This window comes from Anopheles arabiensis, chromosome 3, assembly GCF_016920715.1.
Source record: "Anopheles arabiensis isolate DONGOLA chromosome 3, AaraD3, whole genome shotgun sequence".
NCBI classification, from domain to species: Eukaryota; Metazoa; Arthropoda; class Insecta; order Diptera; family Culicidae; genus Anopheles; species Anopheles arabiensis.
The window spans coordinates 5,881,645-5,897,797 of NC_053518.1; the positions used below are offsets into that span (position 1 = coordinate 5,881,645).

Below are 16,153 nucleotides of genomic sequence, written 5' to 3' on the forward strand. Positions count from 1 at the left end.
TGCTTATCGTACGCTAGGATGGGGGGGGGGTTTCCAGTGGGCAGACGTTGGTTATGTGTGAGCACGCGTGTAAGGTTGTGATTGTTGATGGTTGGTTAGTTAAATTGGTATTTCTATGCTTTGAATGAGGAAATTGATTATGGACAGGCTCATTCTAAAAGCTGATTCAGAAGATTAGTGTCATAGAACCGTAATAACGAGGAATAAAATCACTTCAGATTGATAATCCAAAAGCGCCTAGATGTATGCAACCGTTTTAACGAAACTTGCTCCATAAGCATTGTTAAACAACTTTTGGAATTTTCTTCAATCTAAAATCCATTATAAATGCGAATAGTGAGGCGAACTGACACAAGCAGGTGTTACATTAAACTTTTTCTCGAGAAAAACACATGGGACCATCAATGGAAATCATATAACCCAAAGTAGTTAAAAAGACATAATCGATCTACGTACGTCTCGATGTCCACTAACAGCTCCTCGGAGATAAGAATGTTCAAAAGCGATGTCTACACACGTCACACACACAAATGCACTCCAACCACTACAGTTCCACCTGCTTAAGCTGTTGATTGTCTGTTGAGCGCAAAAGAGGCCACTTTACCGCACATCGCGCTAGCAACAAACCGGGGGCCTCCTTTGATAAACATCGCACACGAACGAACAAATGTGCCTCCGGAAAACGACCCACCAAGCACGGGGACGCATCACGAGAAAACACGTCGGTTTTACAAGCCCTCCATTGCCACCACCACCACCACAGAGCCTCGTAAATCAGTCCCATCGTCCTCGTCGGCGTCGTCAGCGTCATCAACGCTTGGGTACCGGGTACCGGATTTCAGCGCAGGGGCTGAGAATTTTCCAAAAACTAAAAACTTTCGGCACCCTCTGCCCAGCACCCTCTTCTTCCACCGGTGCACGGTGCAGAACATGCTGTTTTCCCGAGTAATGCCGCCACACAAACGATACACATTACGTAACCCGGAAGGAGCCAAACAAACCGGAGCCCGCTCGCTCCAAGGAGGCGATGTTCTTGTAGCTTGGGATTAACTTCGGCCCAAGCTGGAGCGCTTCTCCTAGCACAGCTCCTTCCCGCAAGGTTTCAAATTAAAAAGCAATCCATTTGCTATAAATTTTGCACACAAACGACAGCAGCAACAAGGCCCCCTCCCCAGGAGAAACCGAGACGAGCTCCGTTGGAAAATGGATGGGAAAAATGGGGAAAATAAAGCCAAGAGCGATCGGTTGTGTTTACAAGTGGATTGCTTGGTTTATGCGGCACACGATATCAAGGGAAGGGAGTGGTGATTCTATCGGAAAAATGCAACCTCACAAAAGGCTGGAATGCTCCCCTGATAGGGGGTGGGGGGGAGAACTATTTATTTATCCGCTTCCTTTTATCTTCCCCATTACTGTCAAAACGTTCAAAAAGAGATCGTTTGCTTTCGATGCAATCGGATTATGAGACAATTTCGCCGCGGAGACGATGCGATACGGGATTATTGAAATGGGAAAAATGCTGCGCTGCTGATAGTCAGGAATTTATGTTATATTTTCGATGTGATGAAAATAATGCTTTAAGTTAAATTTTTACTTTCATTTTAAGGACCTGTTTGGGCGTCATGATACTTCAATTTTTAGAACAAACAAATTTGCGAAAATTACTACAAATAACTATCAATTGTGAAAAGAAATATGTCAACAACAAAAAAGATTTTATATAATTTCACTAACATTTGCCTAACACGTCGATCAGAAACATCGTATCTTTACAGATCGTCTTGACAAACTGTCTTGACAACAAAACAAGACAGTGTGCATAAAGGGTTCGGGTTTTCCACAATGAGAGGCAGAGAACACGACAACAACCTTCGTGGTAATTCTCACAAACACCGCGGCGCCCGCGTACCGTTCTTCGGCCACTTTCGGGCACGATCTCAACGTTCGGGCGCCGTAGTCGTGGAAATTCCACTTCGTTTTTCGTGATTTTAGGATGCTTTCCCGCTGCTGCTGTTGCTGTGAGGAGCATTGGACTGGCTTTCCAGTCTGTAACGGTCAGTCGGTAGTGTCGGATCAGTCGAACGGAGAACACACGCACACACACACGTGGGACGGGATTAGTGGAGTTCTCTTCTTCTCTTCTCCTCTCTTCACCATTCTACAAACAGCCAAACCCTCTACAGCTGTCTGTGTTCTAGTGTTTAACTGTGGTCTGAAAGCAGCTAACGGACGTCTTTTTTGTGTGGTTTCGGAAAGAGAGGTTTAAACTGATTCTAATCTATTCCATCTACGAACAAAGGCCAAAGGTAAATGGAAGAACACGATCGTATCGGAAGAATCGTTCCGGTTGGTCTCTAGTGTGTTAAATGTGGAAAGCATTTGTAATTGGTGTTTGTGGAGGAGCTGTTTGTTGTGTGAAAATTGATAGGTTTGATTGATTGATTTCTTGACAGTTTGTAAACGGTTTATATAAAACCACAAAAAATAGTGAAATTAAAACGGAGTTTAGTGCAAAACCCAATGGACTTTACGCAACAAAAAAGCAAAATAAATGTGATACACAAATGAAACTGTGAAATTCAAATTTACTCAATTTCCCTGTTTTCAGAAATGTGCTAACCATTTCTAATTATTATTATTTCAATCATTTTGCCTTTTCTTCTTCCTTCTCTGGTGTGTTCTGGTGTGTGGTGTTCAAGTGAACCAAATACGAAACAAATCACGGATTACAATACCATCCTCTACCAAAGATCATCATACTTTGTAGGAGTTTCATCGATATAAGCAAAACTTGTGGCAGCATAAAGCGAACTACAATTGAACAACAACGACGACGCCGACGCCAACGTGTCTCCCAGCGGGCCAACTTGAACCGGAAATAGCCGGTGCCGACGATATTTGCAGCACAATCTAAAACAACCAACACAAGGGCCGCGACAAAATGAGCAAATTCTATTCGATTTTTATGCAAATGTGTGTGATCGCCGCATCGATGCAGACTGGTAAGTGGAAAGTCGGATGTGAGTGAACGACGTTTGCTGAGAAGAATAGAGGATGTAGGACTGTAGAACGTTTCCATTGTCGAGAACAAGGCATATTGGTGGACAGTTCTCCAAACTAATATCTTTATTATACTGGAATGGCTACTATCCAAAACACATTAAGCGTATCTGCTTAAGCGAGCTCTCCATAGTGTCTCGCCCGCGTACGAGTGGGCCGGACATGTCCTGTGTCCACACAGTCCGCTCAGACATTGAAAAGGTGCATTGCATTCCCCACAAATTGTGTCGTGCTGCTGGCACAAATGAGTCATGCCCGTTTCTAAATTAGCTGCAACCTGTGTGACACAGTGCCCCTCCTCCTTACCTCAGAGCGCAGACGGCGTCCATCACGCCAGACTATTAGCGAAAGGCAAAGCGGTTAAGATATTTTTGGCCCAAAGGAGCTCCTACACACCAAGAGGCATAGATTTCTCCTTTCTTTCTTCTTACCAACAACCACAAACAAGAGCTTGTTTGGTCTACAGCGATGCCCATCCCCTCCTCAGTGACGTTGATCGTTCCCACTGAGTGTCAGACTGTGTGTGTGTGTTACTTAGCTTACTTTCATAAACTAAGACCCATTGAGAAAGATCGAGTGACACCTGTCGCAATTCATCTGCGAGTTACAGTTCCTCTTTTTGTTATTGTATATTTTACCCCACCTGTCACCTGTCTGCACATTGCCTGCTTTCTGTCCCATAATTTTGAAACGCATCGCAACAATAATGGAATGAAAAATGAGCTACAGTGACTCACTTTTCATCGCATAGGCGTGCAATAGACCCAATCCCCGTAGAGTCGGGCCCGTTCCGTTGATGCTAAATAATGGTTGCATAAAGCCACCAAGGAGAGTCAGAGATAGCGTAAGATTGCCGGGATTCCGCTGTTGCCGTTTGGAACGCTGAAAAATGGGATGAAAAATGACCTTCGGCTCGGTTCGGTTGTTGGGTTTTGCGGTTTGGCGGAGTCGTCGTCTCTGCTTGCTCAGGTTCACGCACGGATTATCCGAGGGAAAGCGTGTTGTGCAATCGTTCGTTGTGTGCCGCCTTTGCGGGAGGCCCCAGTTTTTTTTTGCATCGTGCGTGGGCTTCCCCTTAATGCGGCCCCTTTGATGTGGTCACGTACGATGGCGATGGAACGTAGTGGATGGTACGCGTAACCGAGGTTGAGTGGTTTTGGTTGGTTTTGAGCAATTACCCGAACTTCATTACAGCACTAGCGATGGTTGGGAGTAGAGAGTATGCGTTATGGTTTGTTGAGGAAAGATTTGTGTGGTTTTAAGTTGATATACGTCACATTCTTCTATGCTCTAGAGCGCTTGAAATCCATTACATGTTTAGCTATTAATTGACATTTTTAAGCTTTAAAGTATGATATGCAAACGCCCGCAATATTTATTTTATCATCTTTATTTTAGCTGCAGTGAAAAGTAAGCATTTAATGGTAATACATTTCGAATTCCAATTTTTAACATTTATTTTTAATTCAAATGCATTTTTCGTAGTGTAAATTTTCTACAAAAAAAAAACTCAAAAGGATAATTTAAAAACCATCCTAACTCAAATTAATTATCAACATCTGGACTTCATTTGCGTATGATGATTACACTGAACGCAAACATCATTCCATCAGCAGAAGCCCGTTCTACCGTAAATTGCATTTTCCCCATTTTCTGCCGCTGTAAATTGCAATCATTCCACGAATGCATCAAACAACCTCCCAGGGCACATTCACACACAAACGCGCACTCCCACCCATCCCAATGCAATCTCATCTCACGTTGCGAATGTTTGAAGTTTTGCTCCACACATACACACACACACATCGAGGATCCATAAGGAATTCCGTGCTCTTGCCTTTGAAAATGCCAACTAACCGTAATACGGCGCTGCCGTCCATTCTTCTTGCGCGAGTTTTGTGCAGCCCCAAGTTTTATCCGGTCTTCACGTCTATACTACGGACATCTCCGAGCGTACGTGCCTTCGTTTGATTGGGCTGGATTAGGTTAAGTGTGACGATGAGGTGCGAGTGCAAATGTTGCATTTCCAGGGTGGCAGCAGCTAGAGCTACCGACGGTAGACGGTAGACAGCCTCAACAAAAGGAGATGAAGATAACGAAAAACCAATTCCCACAGCTAACACACCAACCTGTCGTCTTACTGCGATCTAACAGGCCCAAAGGACTACAGGAGGTACAGGGAAGAAAAGGAAGGAATTTGAGTCGAGTCCTTTCATCACCAAACAGAGCGAAACCTAATGAACCGCTCAAAATGAACGATTAGGTAATCTTCCGATCGGTACTGCCTTGCCCTGCCCAAAAGCAACCCGACGGCACAGTGGACGGCACGGCACGATCTCAAGATCCTGCCTGGGCAAAGTAACACGTGCCGAAACTCCTTCCGAACGTGTGTGTGTTTGCTCTTGGAGCCGAATTCGAAGTGAGAAACTTTCACACGGTCCCATTTTCTTCCCAACACACGGTTTGTTGTCTGGGGTACACTGTGTTTTATGTGCTTTGCACTGTACTTAAACGGTTGTGCTATCGTGTTCCGCCCGTTGAAGGTATGCCGCTGCACCTGCACCCATCGGACGCCGTGGTCGTTGTCTTAGCCGGGGGGAAGGGGGCAGTCTTTGGGTGAATGGTGGTGCCGGACAAAGGGAAAAACTAATTTGTATTTATGTGCCCATCCAACCCGTGGCATGGGAAAATTGTGTTACGCTCTTTGCTAACACACACGACTACGACACCGTCCGACATGCAGTACCGGAACCATGCGTCTCCATCGACTCGGCGTCGTCGTCGTTCCGTTGCATTACATGCCACGGTAGCGGTTCGGTTAATGTAATGTGTGCGTGTTTTTTCTCGTTTTTTTTAACTGCCACACACTCTGGGGATGGTGTGTGTGTTGGTTTCTTTTACGACATTGCGCTTTAAATGCCACGCTTAAATATGCTACATGCACTTCATAGTGGGAAATATTACTCCATTACTGTGTTTGTTGCAAAACTGGCACGCTTCACGGCGTGATCGCTAATGGAACATAATTTTAGTCCCTCCCTACCCAGCCCCAGGTTCTTTTGTACGAAAAGAACAACTTAATGGGCCTGCCTGGGTGTGTTTAGTGTTGCAACTTAATAGTAAAGTGCTTTGTGCTGGCTGCTTGCTTTCCCAGGGCGACACTCCCTTTTTTTCTGCATCATAAAACCAACCTAAAAGCAGACTGCCCTATAGTTCCGATGATGTCCTGTCATGGATGATTGTATTTCTTAAAAAAAGGACAATTTTCCAATGATGTTTGTAAAAGGAACTGTCAACCTTTTGGCACACAAAATAGCAAAAATGACATAAAATTGTGTGTCATTCTTGGGCTGCTATCCTCCAGAGCTTCAGCATGCCATTATCACCATGACGAGTTAAATAACACGCTTATCGTATCCTTCTCTTCCACGACCCAAATCCTATTAGATTTGTTTAAACTTATGTTTAAATTACATCTCAAAATGATGATTCCAACGTGATTGAATGAAAACACATTTTAATCTACAATACAGTAAATGGCAGTAAGGGCAGCTCTAGCAAAGCCTTACCCGAAACACATTAAACCATTCTTGCAAAATGCCGGTGCTAACGAAACCGACTCCCTTTCTCTCGTTACATGCTACCCGCTACCGACACGATGATGGACGACGACAGGCCTTTGCATCAAATGCTACAACTGTGACTCCACCAGCAACGAAGAGTGTATGGATCTGAAGCGCAACTCTGCCATCGTCGCCGAGGTAAGACATTTGCACGTCCTAGGGGGGGGGGGGGGAGTGTCGTGGGGATTAAGGGGTTCTAGCGTGCTCCAATATTCATCAGCAATTAAGCCGTCGCCGGTGTACGGGAAGGGGATGGTACTCTCAACTGTGGATGGAACTCTGTTCGGCTAAGAAACCGACAAACGCAAGGCAATGGTAGTTACCCTGTCCATCTGCATGACTGACGTACGATTGCCATTCGGTGGCGGTCCAGTTATTTGTTATCCTACTGGAGTTGGATTGATAGATTTGTAGCTTTGCTTTGGAGTTCGCAGGCCATATTCTTTAATAAGACAACAGAAAGTTAAATATGGACTGTCCTTGAAAGCGGAATTGAACGATTGAATGTTGAACGTCACGCACCTGAGCGAGTGTGTTGAGGCGGCTCAATGCTGCCGTTGGTTTTGTTACACTTGAAAACACCTTCAATATGGATTTTAGTTGACTTTAGGAGTAATATTTGCAATGCATTAACCATTGAGCGTCACTTAACTGAACCGACAGAACTGAAAATGTTGGAAAGCGTCAAGCAAAATGATCCATGGCTACTAGATGACTTTTGTGCACAAACTTGACAGTTCTGGAATAACATTAATCGTACCTTTTGTTTACCACCTTTGCCATTCTCCACTGCACAGACGTGCACTCCGAGCAAGATGGCCGCCACCACCGGTAACTGGCTGGCCGATCTGACGCGCATTGAGTACTTTGGCGGTACGGAAATTACTGTCCCGATGGTGTGCCAGAAAATTGTCGCCTCCAACGGTAAGTTCCAATCAGGGACAGTAATGTCCTCCAACTTCAATTGCTAACCTAACTTTTCCCCCTTTTTTACCTAATATCATGGACAGAAAATGGCGATACGATGACGTACCGGGGCTGCCAGCTTGACGGTGGCAAAACCGACCCATGCCAGATTGCGTACGGCAAGGCGAAGCTGCAGCGGGGCGTCAAGATTGAATCCTGCTCGATCTGCAAGGACGACGCGTGCAACGGTGCAACCCGGCTGGCGATGGGTCCCACGGTTTGGCTGCTCATCGGGGGCAGCAGCCTACTCGCGCTGATTGGATTCACCTCCCGCCGGCAGTTCCTGTAAAACCTGCTCATCCTCACCATCTCTTGGAGTGTGTTCTCCTTCAATCGTTTACAGCTCTGGCCCTGCTGGAGCTGGAGTGCACCCAACCCACACTACACCAACCTGTACATATATGGTATCGATTGACTTCGGATCGAACTCAAACTGGCATTAATGCACTAAACCGCCCCTGCGCCATATTATGACGCTATTTGTAAGGCACAAAACCACAACCACCACCACCATGATATGAGTAAAGGAGAAAAATGTTGTAAACCACAATCTGTCACCCTAAAAATAGGCCCTCCACCCTTTCCCCGCTCGCTTAATCGGCTCTAAATTAACAACAGTTATCATCCATGCCTTAGCCGATGCCAGTGAGTCACACACCAATTTAAACGGTTGCGCGGGCAAGTGGTCGGGCGTAATCGCTTATTATGATAAAAAAATGAGTCACAACAGTGCAGAGCACGGTGCACGGTGTAGTATGATCGATTTTTTTTTTTTGCTCTTTTTCGGGAGACACGCTAGTGATTGAGTAGATAAAGTTATGAACAGCATAACTCTGGCTACTGCCCGTAGAGCAAACTATATGGCAGCCTGCTGATAAACCTGATGCGAATAGATAACGAAGGTGTTTGAGTGTCGGTGACACTCGGTAAGGGAAGCAAGCAGCGATCAGAGGTGTGCTGTGCGCTGATAAGGGTGGTCTAAGTTTAAGATCTTTAAATTACGATAAACGGAAATAGAGAAATAGAATTCACACATTATTGATAATTAGATGGGCAAGAAGAAACGGGGAGAGATAAACTAAAACAAACAACAACGTAGTAAACTATTGGAATAGAGCCCCCATAAGGTGAAATTCACGCATATGCCTTCATTCGATCAACCTAACAACAAAACAACCAAAACGAACAACAGCACAACTTGTTGGGAAGCATAAGTTAAGATTGTCACACATTTTCGAACATAAGCTAAACAACACAGACACATTTGAGACCGTCGCTAGAGACCATATGCTAGCAACTACTCTTTGGCAAATGCTTTAAAAAAAAATGTTGCTTTCAGCACAAGCAAACAAACAATGTCATGTTATTAGAAATTCTTAAAATACTAAACACACATACTATCACCGTAATAGTAAGAGGTAAAGTTCGCGAATAAAAACTAAAACGATTGCAGAACATTTTGCGCTGCATTTTTCCGTTTGTTGTTTGGCACAATAAATATTAGACGTAAAATTCTAGCAAGAACCGACCGTGAAGCTAGAACTAGGTTCTATGAGTAATAACGTACCCAAAACACGAAAGCACAAAGCATTTAGCGCGGACCCGTGTGTTGTGTAGGTGTTTACTACCCCCCAAACGTTAGGCACCCGTAGGCACGATCATGATCATGGTAGTGTAGTAGATGGTGGTAGTTGTCGTAAATGGCGCCAAGGCGCTTCAACACCAGCCAAGAAGGCACACGAATGAGTCTCAGTCTCAAGCAGCAGCATGTAGCATCACCAGAATGATAAGAAGTGGAGTTTGTGATCCGTTGTTTTTCTGTTTTAAATAATAAAATAAATTGTTAGTAAAATGTTATGTTTCAAAATTTAACTATAATGAGGTTTTGTTTACAGAAAAGCCATAAAACGCATCTGTCGCTAACGGGTCAGTGTTTTTGGAAGGAAATGAATGTTTTGTTTTTTGTTTTACCTCCAATATTAACACTAATTAACGTACTAATATGCGTACAGAAACATTTCACGCATCTGACCCACGATCGCGTTCGTTACTGTGTATATAAACTTGTTTTTTTAATCAACTTTCCATTCAAAAGCCAGATGAAACGGTTTGCTTTGAAATTAGTGTTGGCTTGTTTTTAATTGAATATGAAACACACACACACACACACATACACACACAAACGACATAATAATAACGAGTAAATGTAATCGAATTGGTAGATTTTTTTAAAAACAACTCAAACATACTAGCAGCAACCAACATGGATGAATATGCAAATTTAGAAGAAACATAAAAACAAAACATTCAAATAGAGTAGAGAATCAAACAAACTTCAAAAACACACGAACATCACAAAACAAGAAAATGCACTGAAGATATGAAAAAAATGTAAGGAAATTTCAATAAACACACCGAATACCATAAGATTGAAGAAGAAAATAAATGATCCTACCAACAACAAAAAAACCCATTCTTTGTGTTTTGTTTCCCTTTTCGATACATTTTCCCACTCAAGGTTACTCTACACGCATTGACGCATTAAATAACAGTGAGCCTGCCCGTTCAACCTTGTCACATAAATGCTTAATAAAAGCTTGTGCCGTTGTCTCGATTTGGAACAAAAAACCCCGCTGCTGTTGTTGATCTTCCTCATTAACCGGTTAGAATTTTCTCCAATGTTTGTTCCCAGTCTTCGACGCACTGAACACCACCACAAAACCCAACGCCTACTATATGGTGTGTTGTGCCAGCGATGCGTTGACATTTGTGTGGACTATAATCGGCAACACGAAGCAACAACAACAACAACAACAACAAAAGGCCTCCGCAGTTCGAAAACTAATTGAGCGCTAGTTATCACACCGTACACTGTAGTGGCGGGAATAGTTGATACCAATGGGGGTAAAAGCGGACCAGCAACCTTGGGCTCGTTGTTTTCCATTAATGTGCGTGTTGATTAGACGACGTCATGTTTGATGCATGCGACACCGTTATTGGCGACACCGACTACCGGCCTGGTGTCATTTTTTAGGTACGTAGCAGTAGGCTGTTGTGAAGGTGAAGTTAATAAGCAAAGTTTCGATTCGAATGGACACGTTGAACAAAAACAAGAAACTATTGGACAGTCATTATTCCCGTTTTTTTTGTAGTTAAAAATAAACCATCTTCACCGTGCGTCAGCACCGTTTGTTTGCGGCTAATGTTGGCAGGAAGATGACACACCATGCTAAACATTTTCCGCATTGCTTAACCGACCCACCCAGTGCATCCGAAAGGAACCGAATTAAACTTCCATCCCGCTCTTATCGAACGGCTGCACGATCATCAATCGATATGACGTTAAAGCGAATGAAGATTGCACACATCTGTCATCGTGCGTTGGTCCCCAAAACGGTCCCCCCCCGCCCCCGTTCTCTGTAATGCATACCCAAACCCCGATAATTGAGCACCACAACCTCCAGTCACAGTGCCTCACACCCGGTAGCGGTAGGTTTGGAGAGTTTTGGATACCTTTCACCCACTTCAACCGATAAGTGGCCGATAAGAAAACCGAAACGTTCTACCTCCTCAACACCGCGAGACGCGGAGGGTTGCGGCGCAGGAATGGGCAAGGGACTGCTGATTGCCCACCGGTTCTCGTATAAAAACCCAACCGCGGGCAGGTGCACGGGTTCAGTTGTCTGCTGGAATTCTTGCGCGCTTGATCGAACATAGTGTGCGGGTGGAACTATCATCGCGCTGTGACCTGCTGTGCTCTGTGTGCCGCGTGTGTGATTTGGTGCGTATTTTGTGTTGCTGTGGCCATTCCACGTGTCATTACGCAGCTGTGATAGAGTGTGCAACCTCAGGGTGGAACGTAAATACCCGCTTCAATATGAAACTAAACCTGGCAACGACGTGGCTGCTGCTGGTGGCGTTCACAGTGAATGAAGGTATGCACCACAGGAGGACGAAGCGTGGGTTAATGTTCGAAGTGAACGTGTTGGCAGTATGACTCATACACCGTGTGCGTGTGATTTCTTCCCCCTTTTCTCATTCATCCCAAGTGCGAGGGCAGCTGCGGTGCTACGTGTGTGAAAACTGTCCCGACCCGTTCGAGGGCACCTCGGCCCAGCTTCAGGCTTGTCCGGCGTCAGAATCCACGACCACACAGATGCCCCCGGGGGGTGATACAACGATCCTTACGCCACCGCCCCTTCCGACGGGCGATGGTAGCGGTCAGCAGACGACGACGACGACGGTAGCAACGACCACGGAAGCGCCACCGACACCGAGCACGCCGGTGATCACGCCACCGCCAGTGGTCGGTCGCCGAAAGCGTCAGACAGCAGCGACCGGATATCGTTGCTTCCGGATTGAGCATTGTGAGTGTGACTTGCTCGCGGAGTGCAGCAGATTGGGAGTAAACGCCTTCTTTTCTCCATCTTTCTCTTCCAACCAGCCAACACCGTTCGCCGGGGATGCGCCGCCTACCTGGGCAACCAGGCCGACACCTGCCTGTCCGTGAACGGTGGCACCAATCCTACCGGCTGTACGCTCTGCGACTGGGAAGGATGTAACAGTGCGACCGGGCTGCGAGTATCGCTGTTCGCGCTTCTGCTCGCTGTACTGCTGTCGGTCGTGCTGAAGCAGTAACGCCCCACAGAAGTAGCAGCCTTCGGCTCCCAACTCCCACCGCAAACCCCTCAGCAAAAGCTGTTCGACAGACAGCAACTACTCGGGGGTTTACTACTCACGGATGGATGGAGTCAGCTGATCTTGAGGCACAAATGGCAACTACCGTACCCAAGGACGGTACATCGCTTTGCATTAGGTTATGTGACTAGGTTAAATACAAAGGGCAGTCAGACGGCCAAATAAACAGACAGTTTAATCATAACGACGAGCATCAGCAGTGTGCATTAATGTACGTGTCGTCCCCCAAGCCCCCTACCTAAAGACTCATTGTAATAAGCCTAAAGATTTACGTTTATCAAAAAACCAATCATACGAAAAGGTGGATAAAAACCACCCCCTTTGCAGCTAATCTGGCCCGATAAGATATCCATCCGCTTTATAAGCTACCCGTGTGAGAAAACAACCGAGCTTGGTTGCGATAATTTCCCTCCCGAACACAAATGGAGGTGCGAAGTGCGCACATTAGGCGCACTAAACCCTTCTATCCGCCACTCTTGCTCATCCAGCGATGCTCCAATCAGGGTATAGCTCCGCTCACTGCTGGGTGTGTTTGCTCCTGTCCGCAACGCACTCATGTCCCGCACACGTGTACGTGACACATCCGCAGCGCGTTCCCTAAAGTGCTAGTAATTATGTTGTGCGCAATTTGGAGCTACCTTTGCTGCCTCTTGCCGGGAGCGGTTTACGCGGTTCACAGCTGTCAACGCGCCTCGGGGGGTGGTGATGATAGATGGAAGAATCGTGATATGCGCATTACGAGGATGAGGTGTGCAAGGGACCCGATTTTGAGCACCATTTGATTAATCATACCGATTACAGGGCGTGCAGCGTGGCGATGGGTGGAAATTGATGGCTTCCGATAGTTATTTGGTAATTAGCTGCATGGTGATTACGCATCACGCGTTGGGATTGTACGGTTGGATCAAGTGCACTGTACAACAGCACTCGATTATTTGGTAGTCTAAATGCTTGTTTCAAATACAACTATGACTTTGTCATGACACGTTCTATCTTGATTTCTACGACGTAAAGTAATACTTTTTGACGAAAGTAATAAAATGTTTTGTTATATTTATCTGCTACTTCAATTATGTAATGGAAATTATTTGATTTTGATAAAAAATCATTATTGCTTCAATGTTTTTTACCCTATTACTCGATGCACGGTATGAATCACCTGTTTCAATCTGTTGTTCTACCGACGTATAACAGTTACCACGCGCAGCACAACACGCCTGAATGTAGGCAATTTAGTTTAAAGCTTTGGGCTTGCTTGCGAATGCCCGGAAGACTTCAACAGTAGCCGAAGGCGGGAAACAATTATACTCTATTCACCACGAGATATTTAGTCAAGATGGTTGAGTGTTCCAATACCAAGCATTGTTTTCAGCTTACTTTTGATCTAGTTTAACAATATTTAAAATCATTGTTTTTTAAAGAAAGTTTAAATGACGCTTACATAGGACAGACCTTTACTCAGACGTAGCAGCACATTTTGGCCGCATTTCTAGTTCACATCTGTACCGTTACTCGTCTAAGTTTTGTAAAACGAATTTCTAAATTATTGCATTTATGACCTAATCAGTATTTGTAGCCCATTCATTCTTCAACCTGCATCACCCACACAAATCACAGCGCGCTATTAAAATCGATCACTACACAGCCTCACTCGTTGCACAGCGAATGTCCACACACGCGGCAGCTCGTAATGCCACCCTCCGTCACCGGTATCTGTCCCTGGTCGCACACACCGACAGCCAATCCCTCGATCTCGGCACATCCACGCCGGTGTACGATGTCCGTTTGTAGATCCTTTCCTAAAAACGGCATAAAATGTCATGAAATCACCCTCTCGATCGTCGCTGTCATGAACTGTACCTTTGCGTCGGATCGTCGCGCAGACGAAGCGCTTCTGCCCCTTGTCCCCCGTCTGTTGGTGCGCCTTTCCGTACGGGTAGTAGGTGGTCGGTGGCGTTAGGATTGGATTGCCCGGGTACCAGGCGCCTCCATTATTATTTCCTACGAGCGGTGGTGGCGTTAGCAGCGGATCCCATGGGTACTGCTGATTGATACCACCGCCGCCCAACGGTGGCGGTGTAAGGATTGGATATCCCGGGTATCCCGGATACCAAGCGCCTCCATTGTTGTTTCCTACGAGCGGTGGTGGCGTTAGCAGCGGATCCCAGGGGTTTGCGTTCCAGTACGGCGTGGACGGTGTCAGTATCGGGTAGGTTGGGTTGTAGCTCAGCGCGTTCAGATCCATCCCATTCTTCGCACTGCACTGGACGATCTCCGGCTCTTGTTTGTTACAATCATCACACGAATAGCATCGGATCTTGTTTCCTTCGGCTATAAAATGAAGTAAAGAAGATGACTGTCATCCAGTTTATGCAAAAATTAAACAACTCCATACATACCTATCGAGCACAGGATAGCTGCCAAAAAGATCGCCAAACACTTCAAAACAAACTTCATGACCAGTAGTGTTGTCTCACAAAATCACTTTCAATACGTTTTAAAATGACCCATCAAATGCACTCCCATCGCAGCCTTTATATACTGCCTCTACAGAACGCCAACAATAGATAGATGACTCTGGAGAGCCACTCGACCAATCAGCGTATGGTATTTGATATACCTTTCCGCTATCTTATCTCAGGCTAGACCACAGCAAAGTCACTCCTCAGTGTGGTGGTTTTTTGGCCCAGTCATGGCAGTCATGGACCAGTGGGTATGCAAATACCTGCTTTACCCACACACCATGGACGGGCAGTGTCCGACAGTTGATCGAACGTTCGGCATTCCAGGACGCGCGACACTTGGCTAAGATTGGGAATTCCAATCTGATGTATACGCACGGCATTACGCAGCATAAAAGCAATGTGCGTGACGCATCAGCTGAACTGTCTCTGCGTTTGAGTACAAAAACATGTTGCTAGCATCCACTGAGACAGTTTTGTTTATTTTGCGCGCGACCCACAGTCTGGAATGTGGATCAGTTTTCATTAGCCCGGCAACATTGGGCCAATGGTGGGCTGTTATCTGTACTCCATAGTCTTGTAATTGAGATCTCGAGCCAATGGTATGGAACATCTGTAGCGTTCTTTGTGGGACGTAATGATAAGCCATTGTTACTCAATCTCAACTGTAACGGGTACCAATCTGTCTAATTGATAAGCGCTTTACCACATTCCATTCGTTTTTTTTGACCAGATTGAACCGGTTCACACATCTGGATTTCGTATCGGTTATCTACCATATCCTATCGGTTTACACTTTGTTGCTGATTTCCAGAACATTTTGGTGTACAAGATGGGGTATGATTCTACCCATATTCGCCTAACTTTAACGCATTTATATTGAATACCTTCTTTAACTCTTATTGACTCATAAAACAACAGTTGTTGATCTAGACCTGCTTATGCCACTCATACTTTGCTGATTTGAGTACCAAGAGTAGAAGATTCTGTCCTACGTATGGTGGTTGTTGTGTGGTGACTACTCTTTCTCTATTTATTGCAGTCTTTCAGCATACGGGTAATTCTATGTTGAAGCGCAGAGGATAGTATACATAGAACACTTGAATCAGACCTCTTTGAGTTCCGTAATGGTACTCAGTGGTGTATCTAGGTACTGTCATATCTAGGTACTTTCCTCACTCATCGTGAGAATCTTATAAAGTGATTGTAAAATTAGATTATGACCATATTAGCCGGTCTCATTTCACCTGATAATAAACTTGAGCCAAATAAAAAACGCTTCCTCTGCTGCTCAAGCTAATCATAAATACCTCTACTATCCTGATAGTATAAGCTGCATTGTTC

The 16,153-nt window shown here is 45.2% G+C and overlaps 3 protein-coding genes across 4 annotated transcripts; 2 read left to right on the forward strand and 1 right to left on the reverse strand.

Annotated features, from left to right (window-relative positions):
- The first annotated feature begins 2,027 nt into the window (after nucleotides 1–2,027).
- Nucleotides 2,028–9,521, forward strand: LOC120903003. 2 transcript variants are annotated; one of them, XM_040312163.1, is made up of 5 exons: nucleotides 2,028–2,306; nucleotides 2,700–3,002; nucleotides 6,736–6,821; nucleotides 7,481–7,607; nucleotides 7,694–9,521. In XM_040312163.1, exons 2-5 carry the CDS (start codon nucleotides 2,942–2,944, stop codon nucleotides 7,936–7,938), a joined length of 519 nt encoding a protein of 172 aa, XP_040168097.1. In that variant the 5' UTR covers nucleotides 2,028–2,306; nucleotides 2,700–2,941; the 3' UTR covers nucleotides 7,939–9,521. The 2 variants fall into 2 exon arrangements, with proteins under 2 accessions (XP_040168097.1, XP_040168098.1); XM_040312164.1 differs by having other exon boundaries at nucleotides 2,751–3,002.
- Nucleotides 9,522–11,310: 1,789 nt separating this feature from the next.
- Nucleotides 11,311–12,534, forward strand: LOC120903981. The gene is made up of 3 exons (XM_040313670.1): nucleotides 11,311–11,584; nucleotides 11,699–12,016; nucleotides 12,094–12,534. Exons 1-3 carry the CDS (start codon nucleotides 11,527–11,529, stop codon nucleotides 12,285–12,287), a joined length of 570 nt encoding a protein of 189 aa, XP_040169604.1. The 5' UTR covers nucleotides 11,311–11,526; the 3' UTR covers nucleotides 12,288–12,534.
- A 1,111-nt stretch (nucleotides 12,535–13,645) lies between these two features.
- LOC120903980 lies at nucleotides 13,646–15,359 on the reverse strand. The gene is made up of 3 exons (XM_040313669.1): nucleotides 14,747–15,359; nucleotides 14,208–14,678; nucleotides 13,646–14,146 (listed from the first exon to the last, which is right to left on the reverse strand). Exons 1-3 carry the CDS (start codon nucleotides 14,802–14,804, stop codon nucleotides 13,995–13,997), a joined length of 681 nt encoding a protein of 226 aa, XP_040169603.1. The 5' UTR covers nucleotides 14,805–15,359; the 3' UTR covers nucleotides 13,646–13,994.
- Nucleotides 15,360–16,153: the final 794 nt, after the last annotated feature.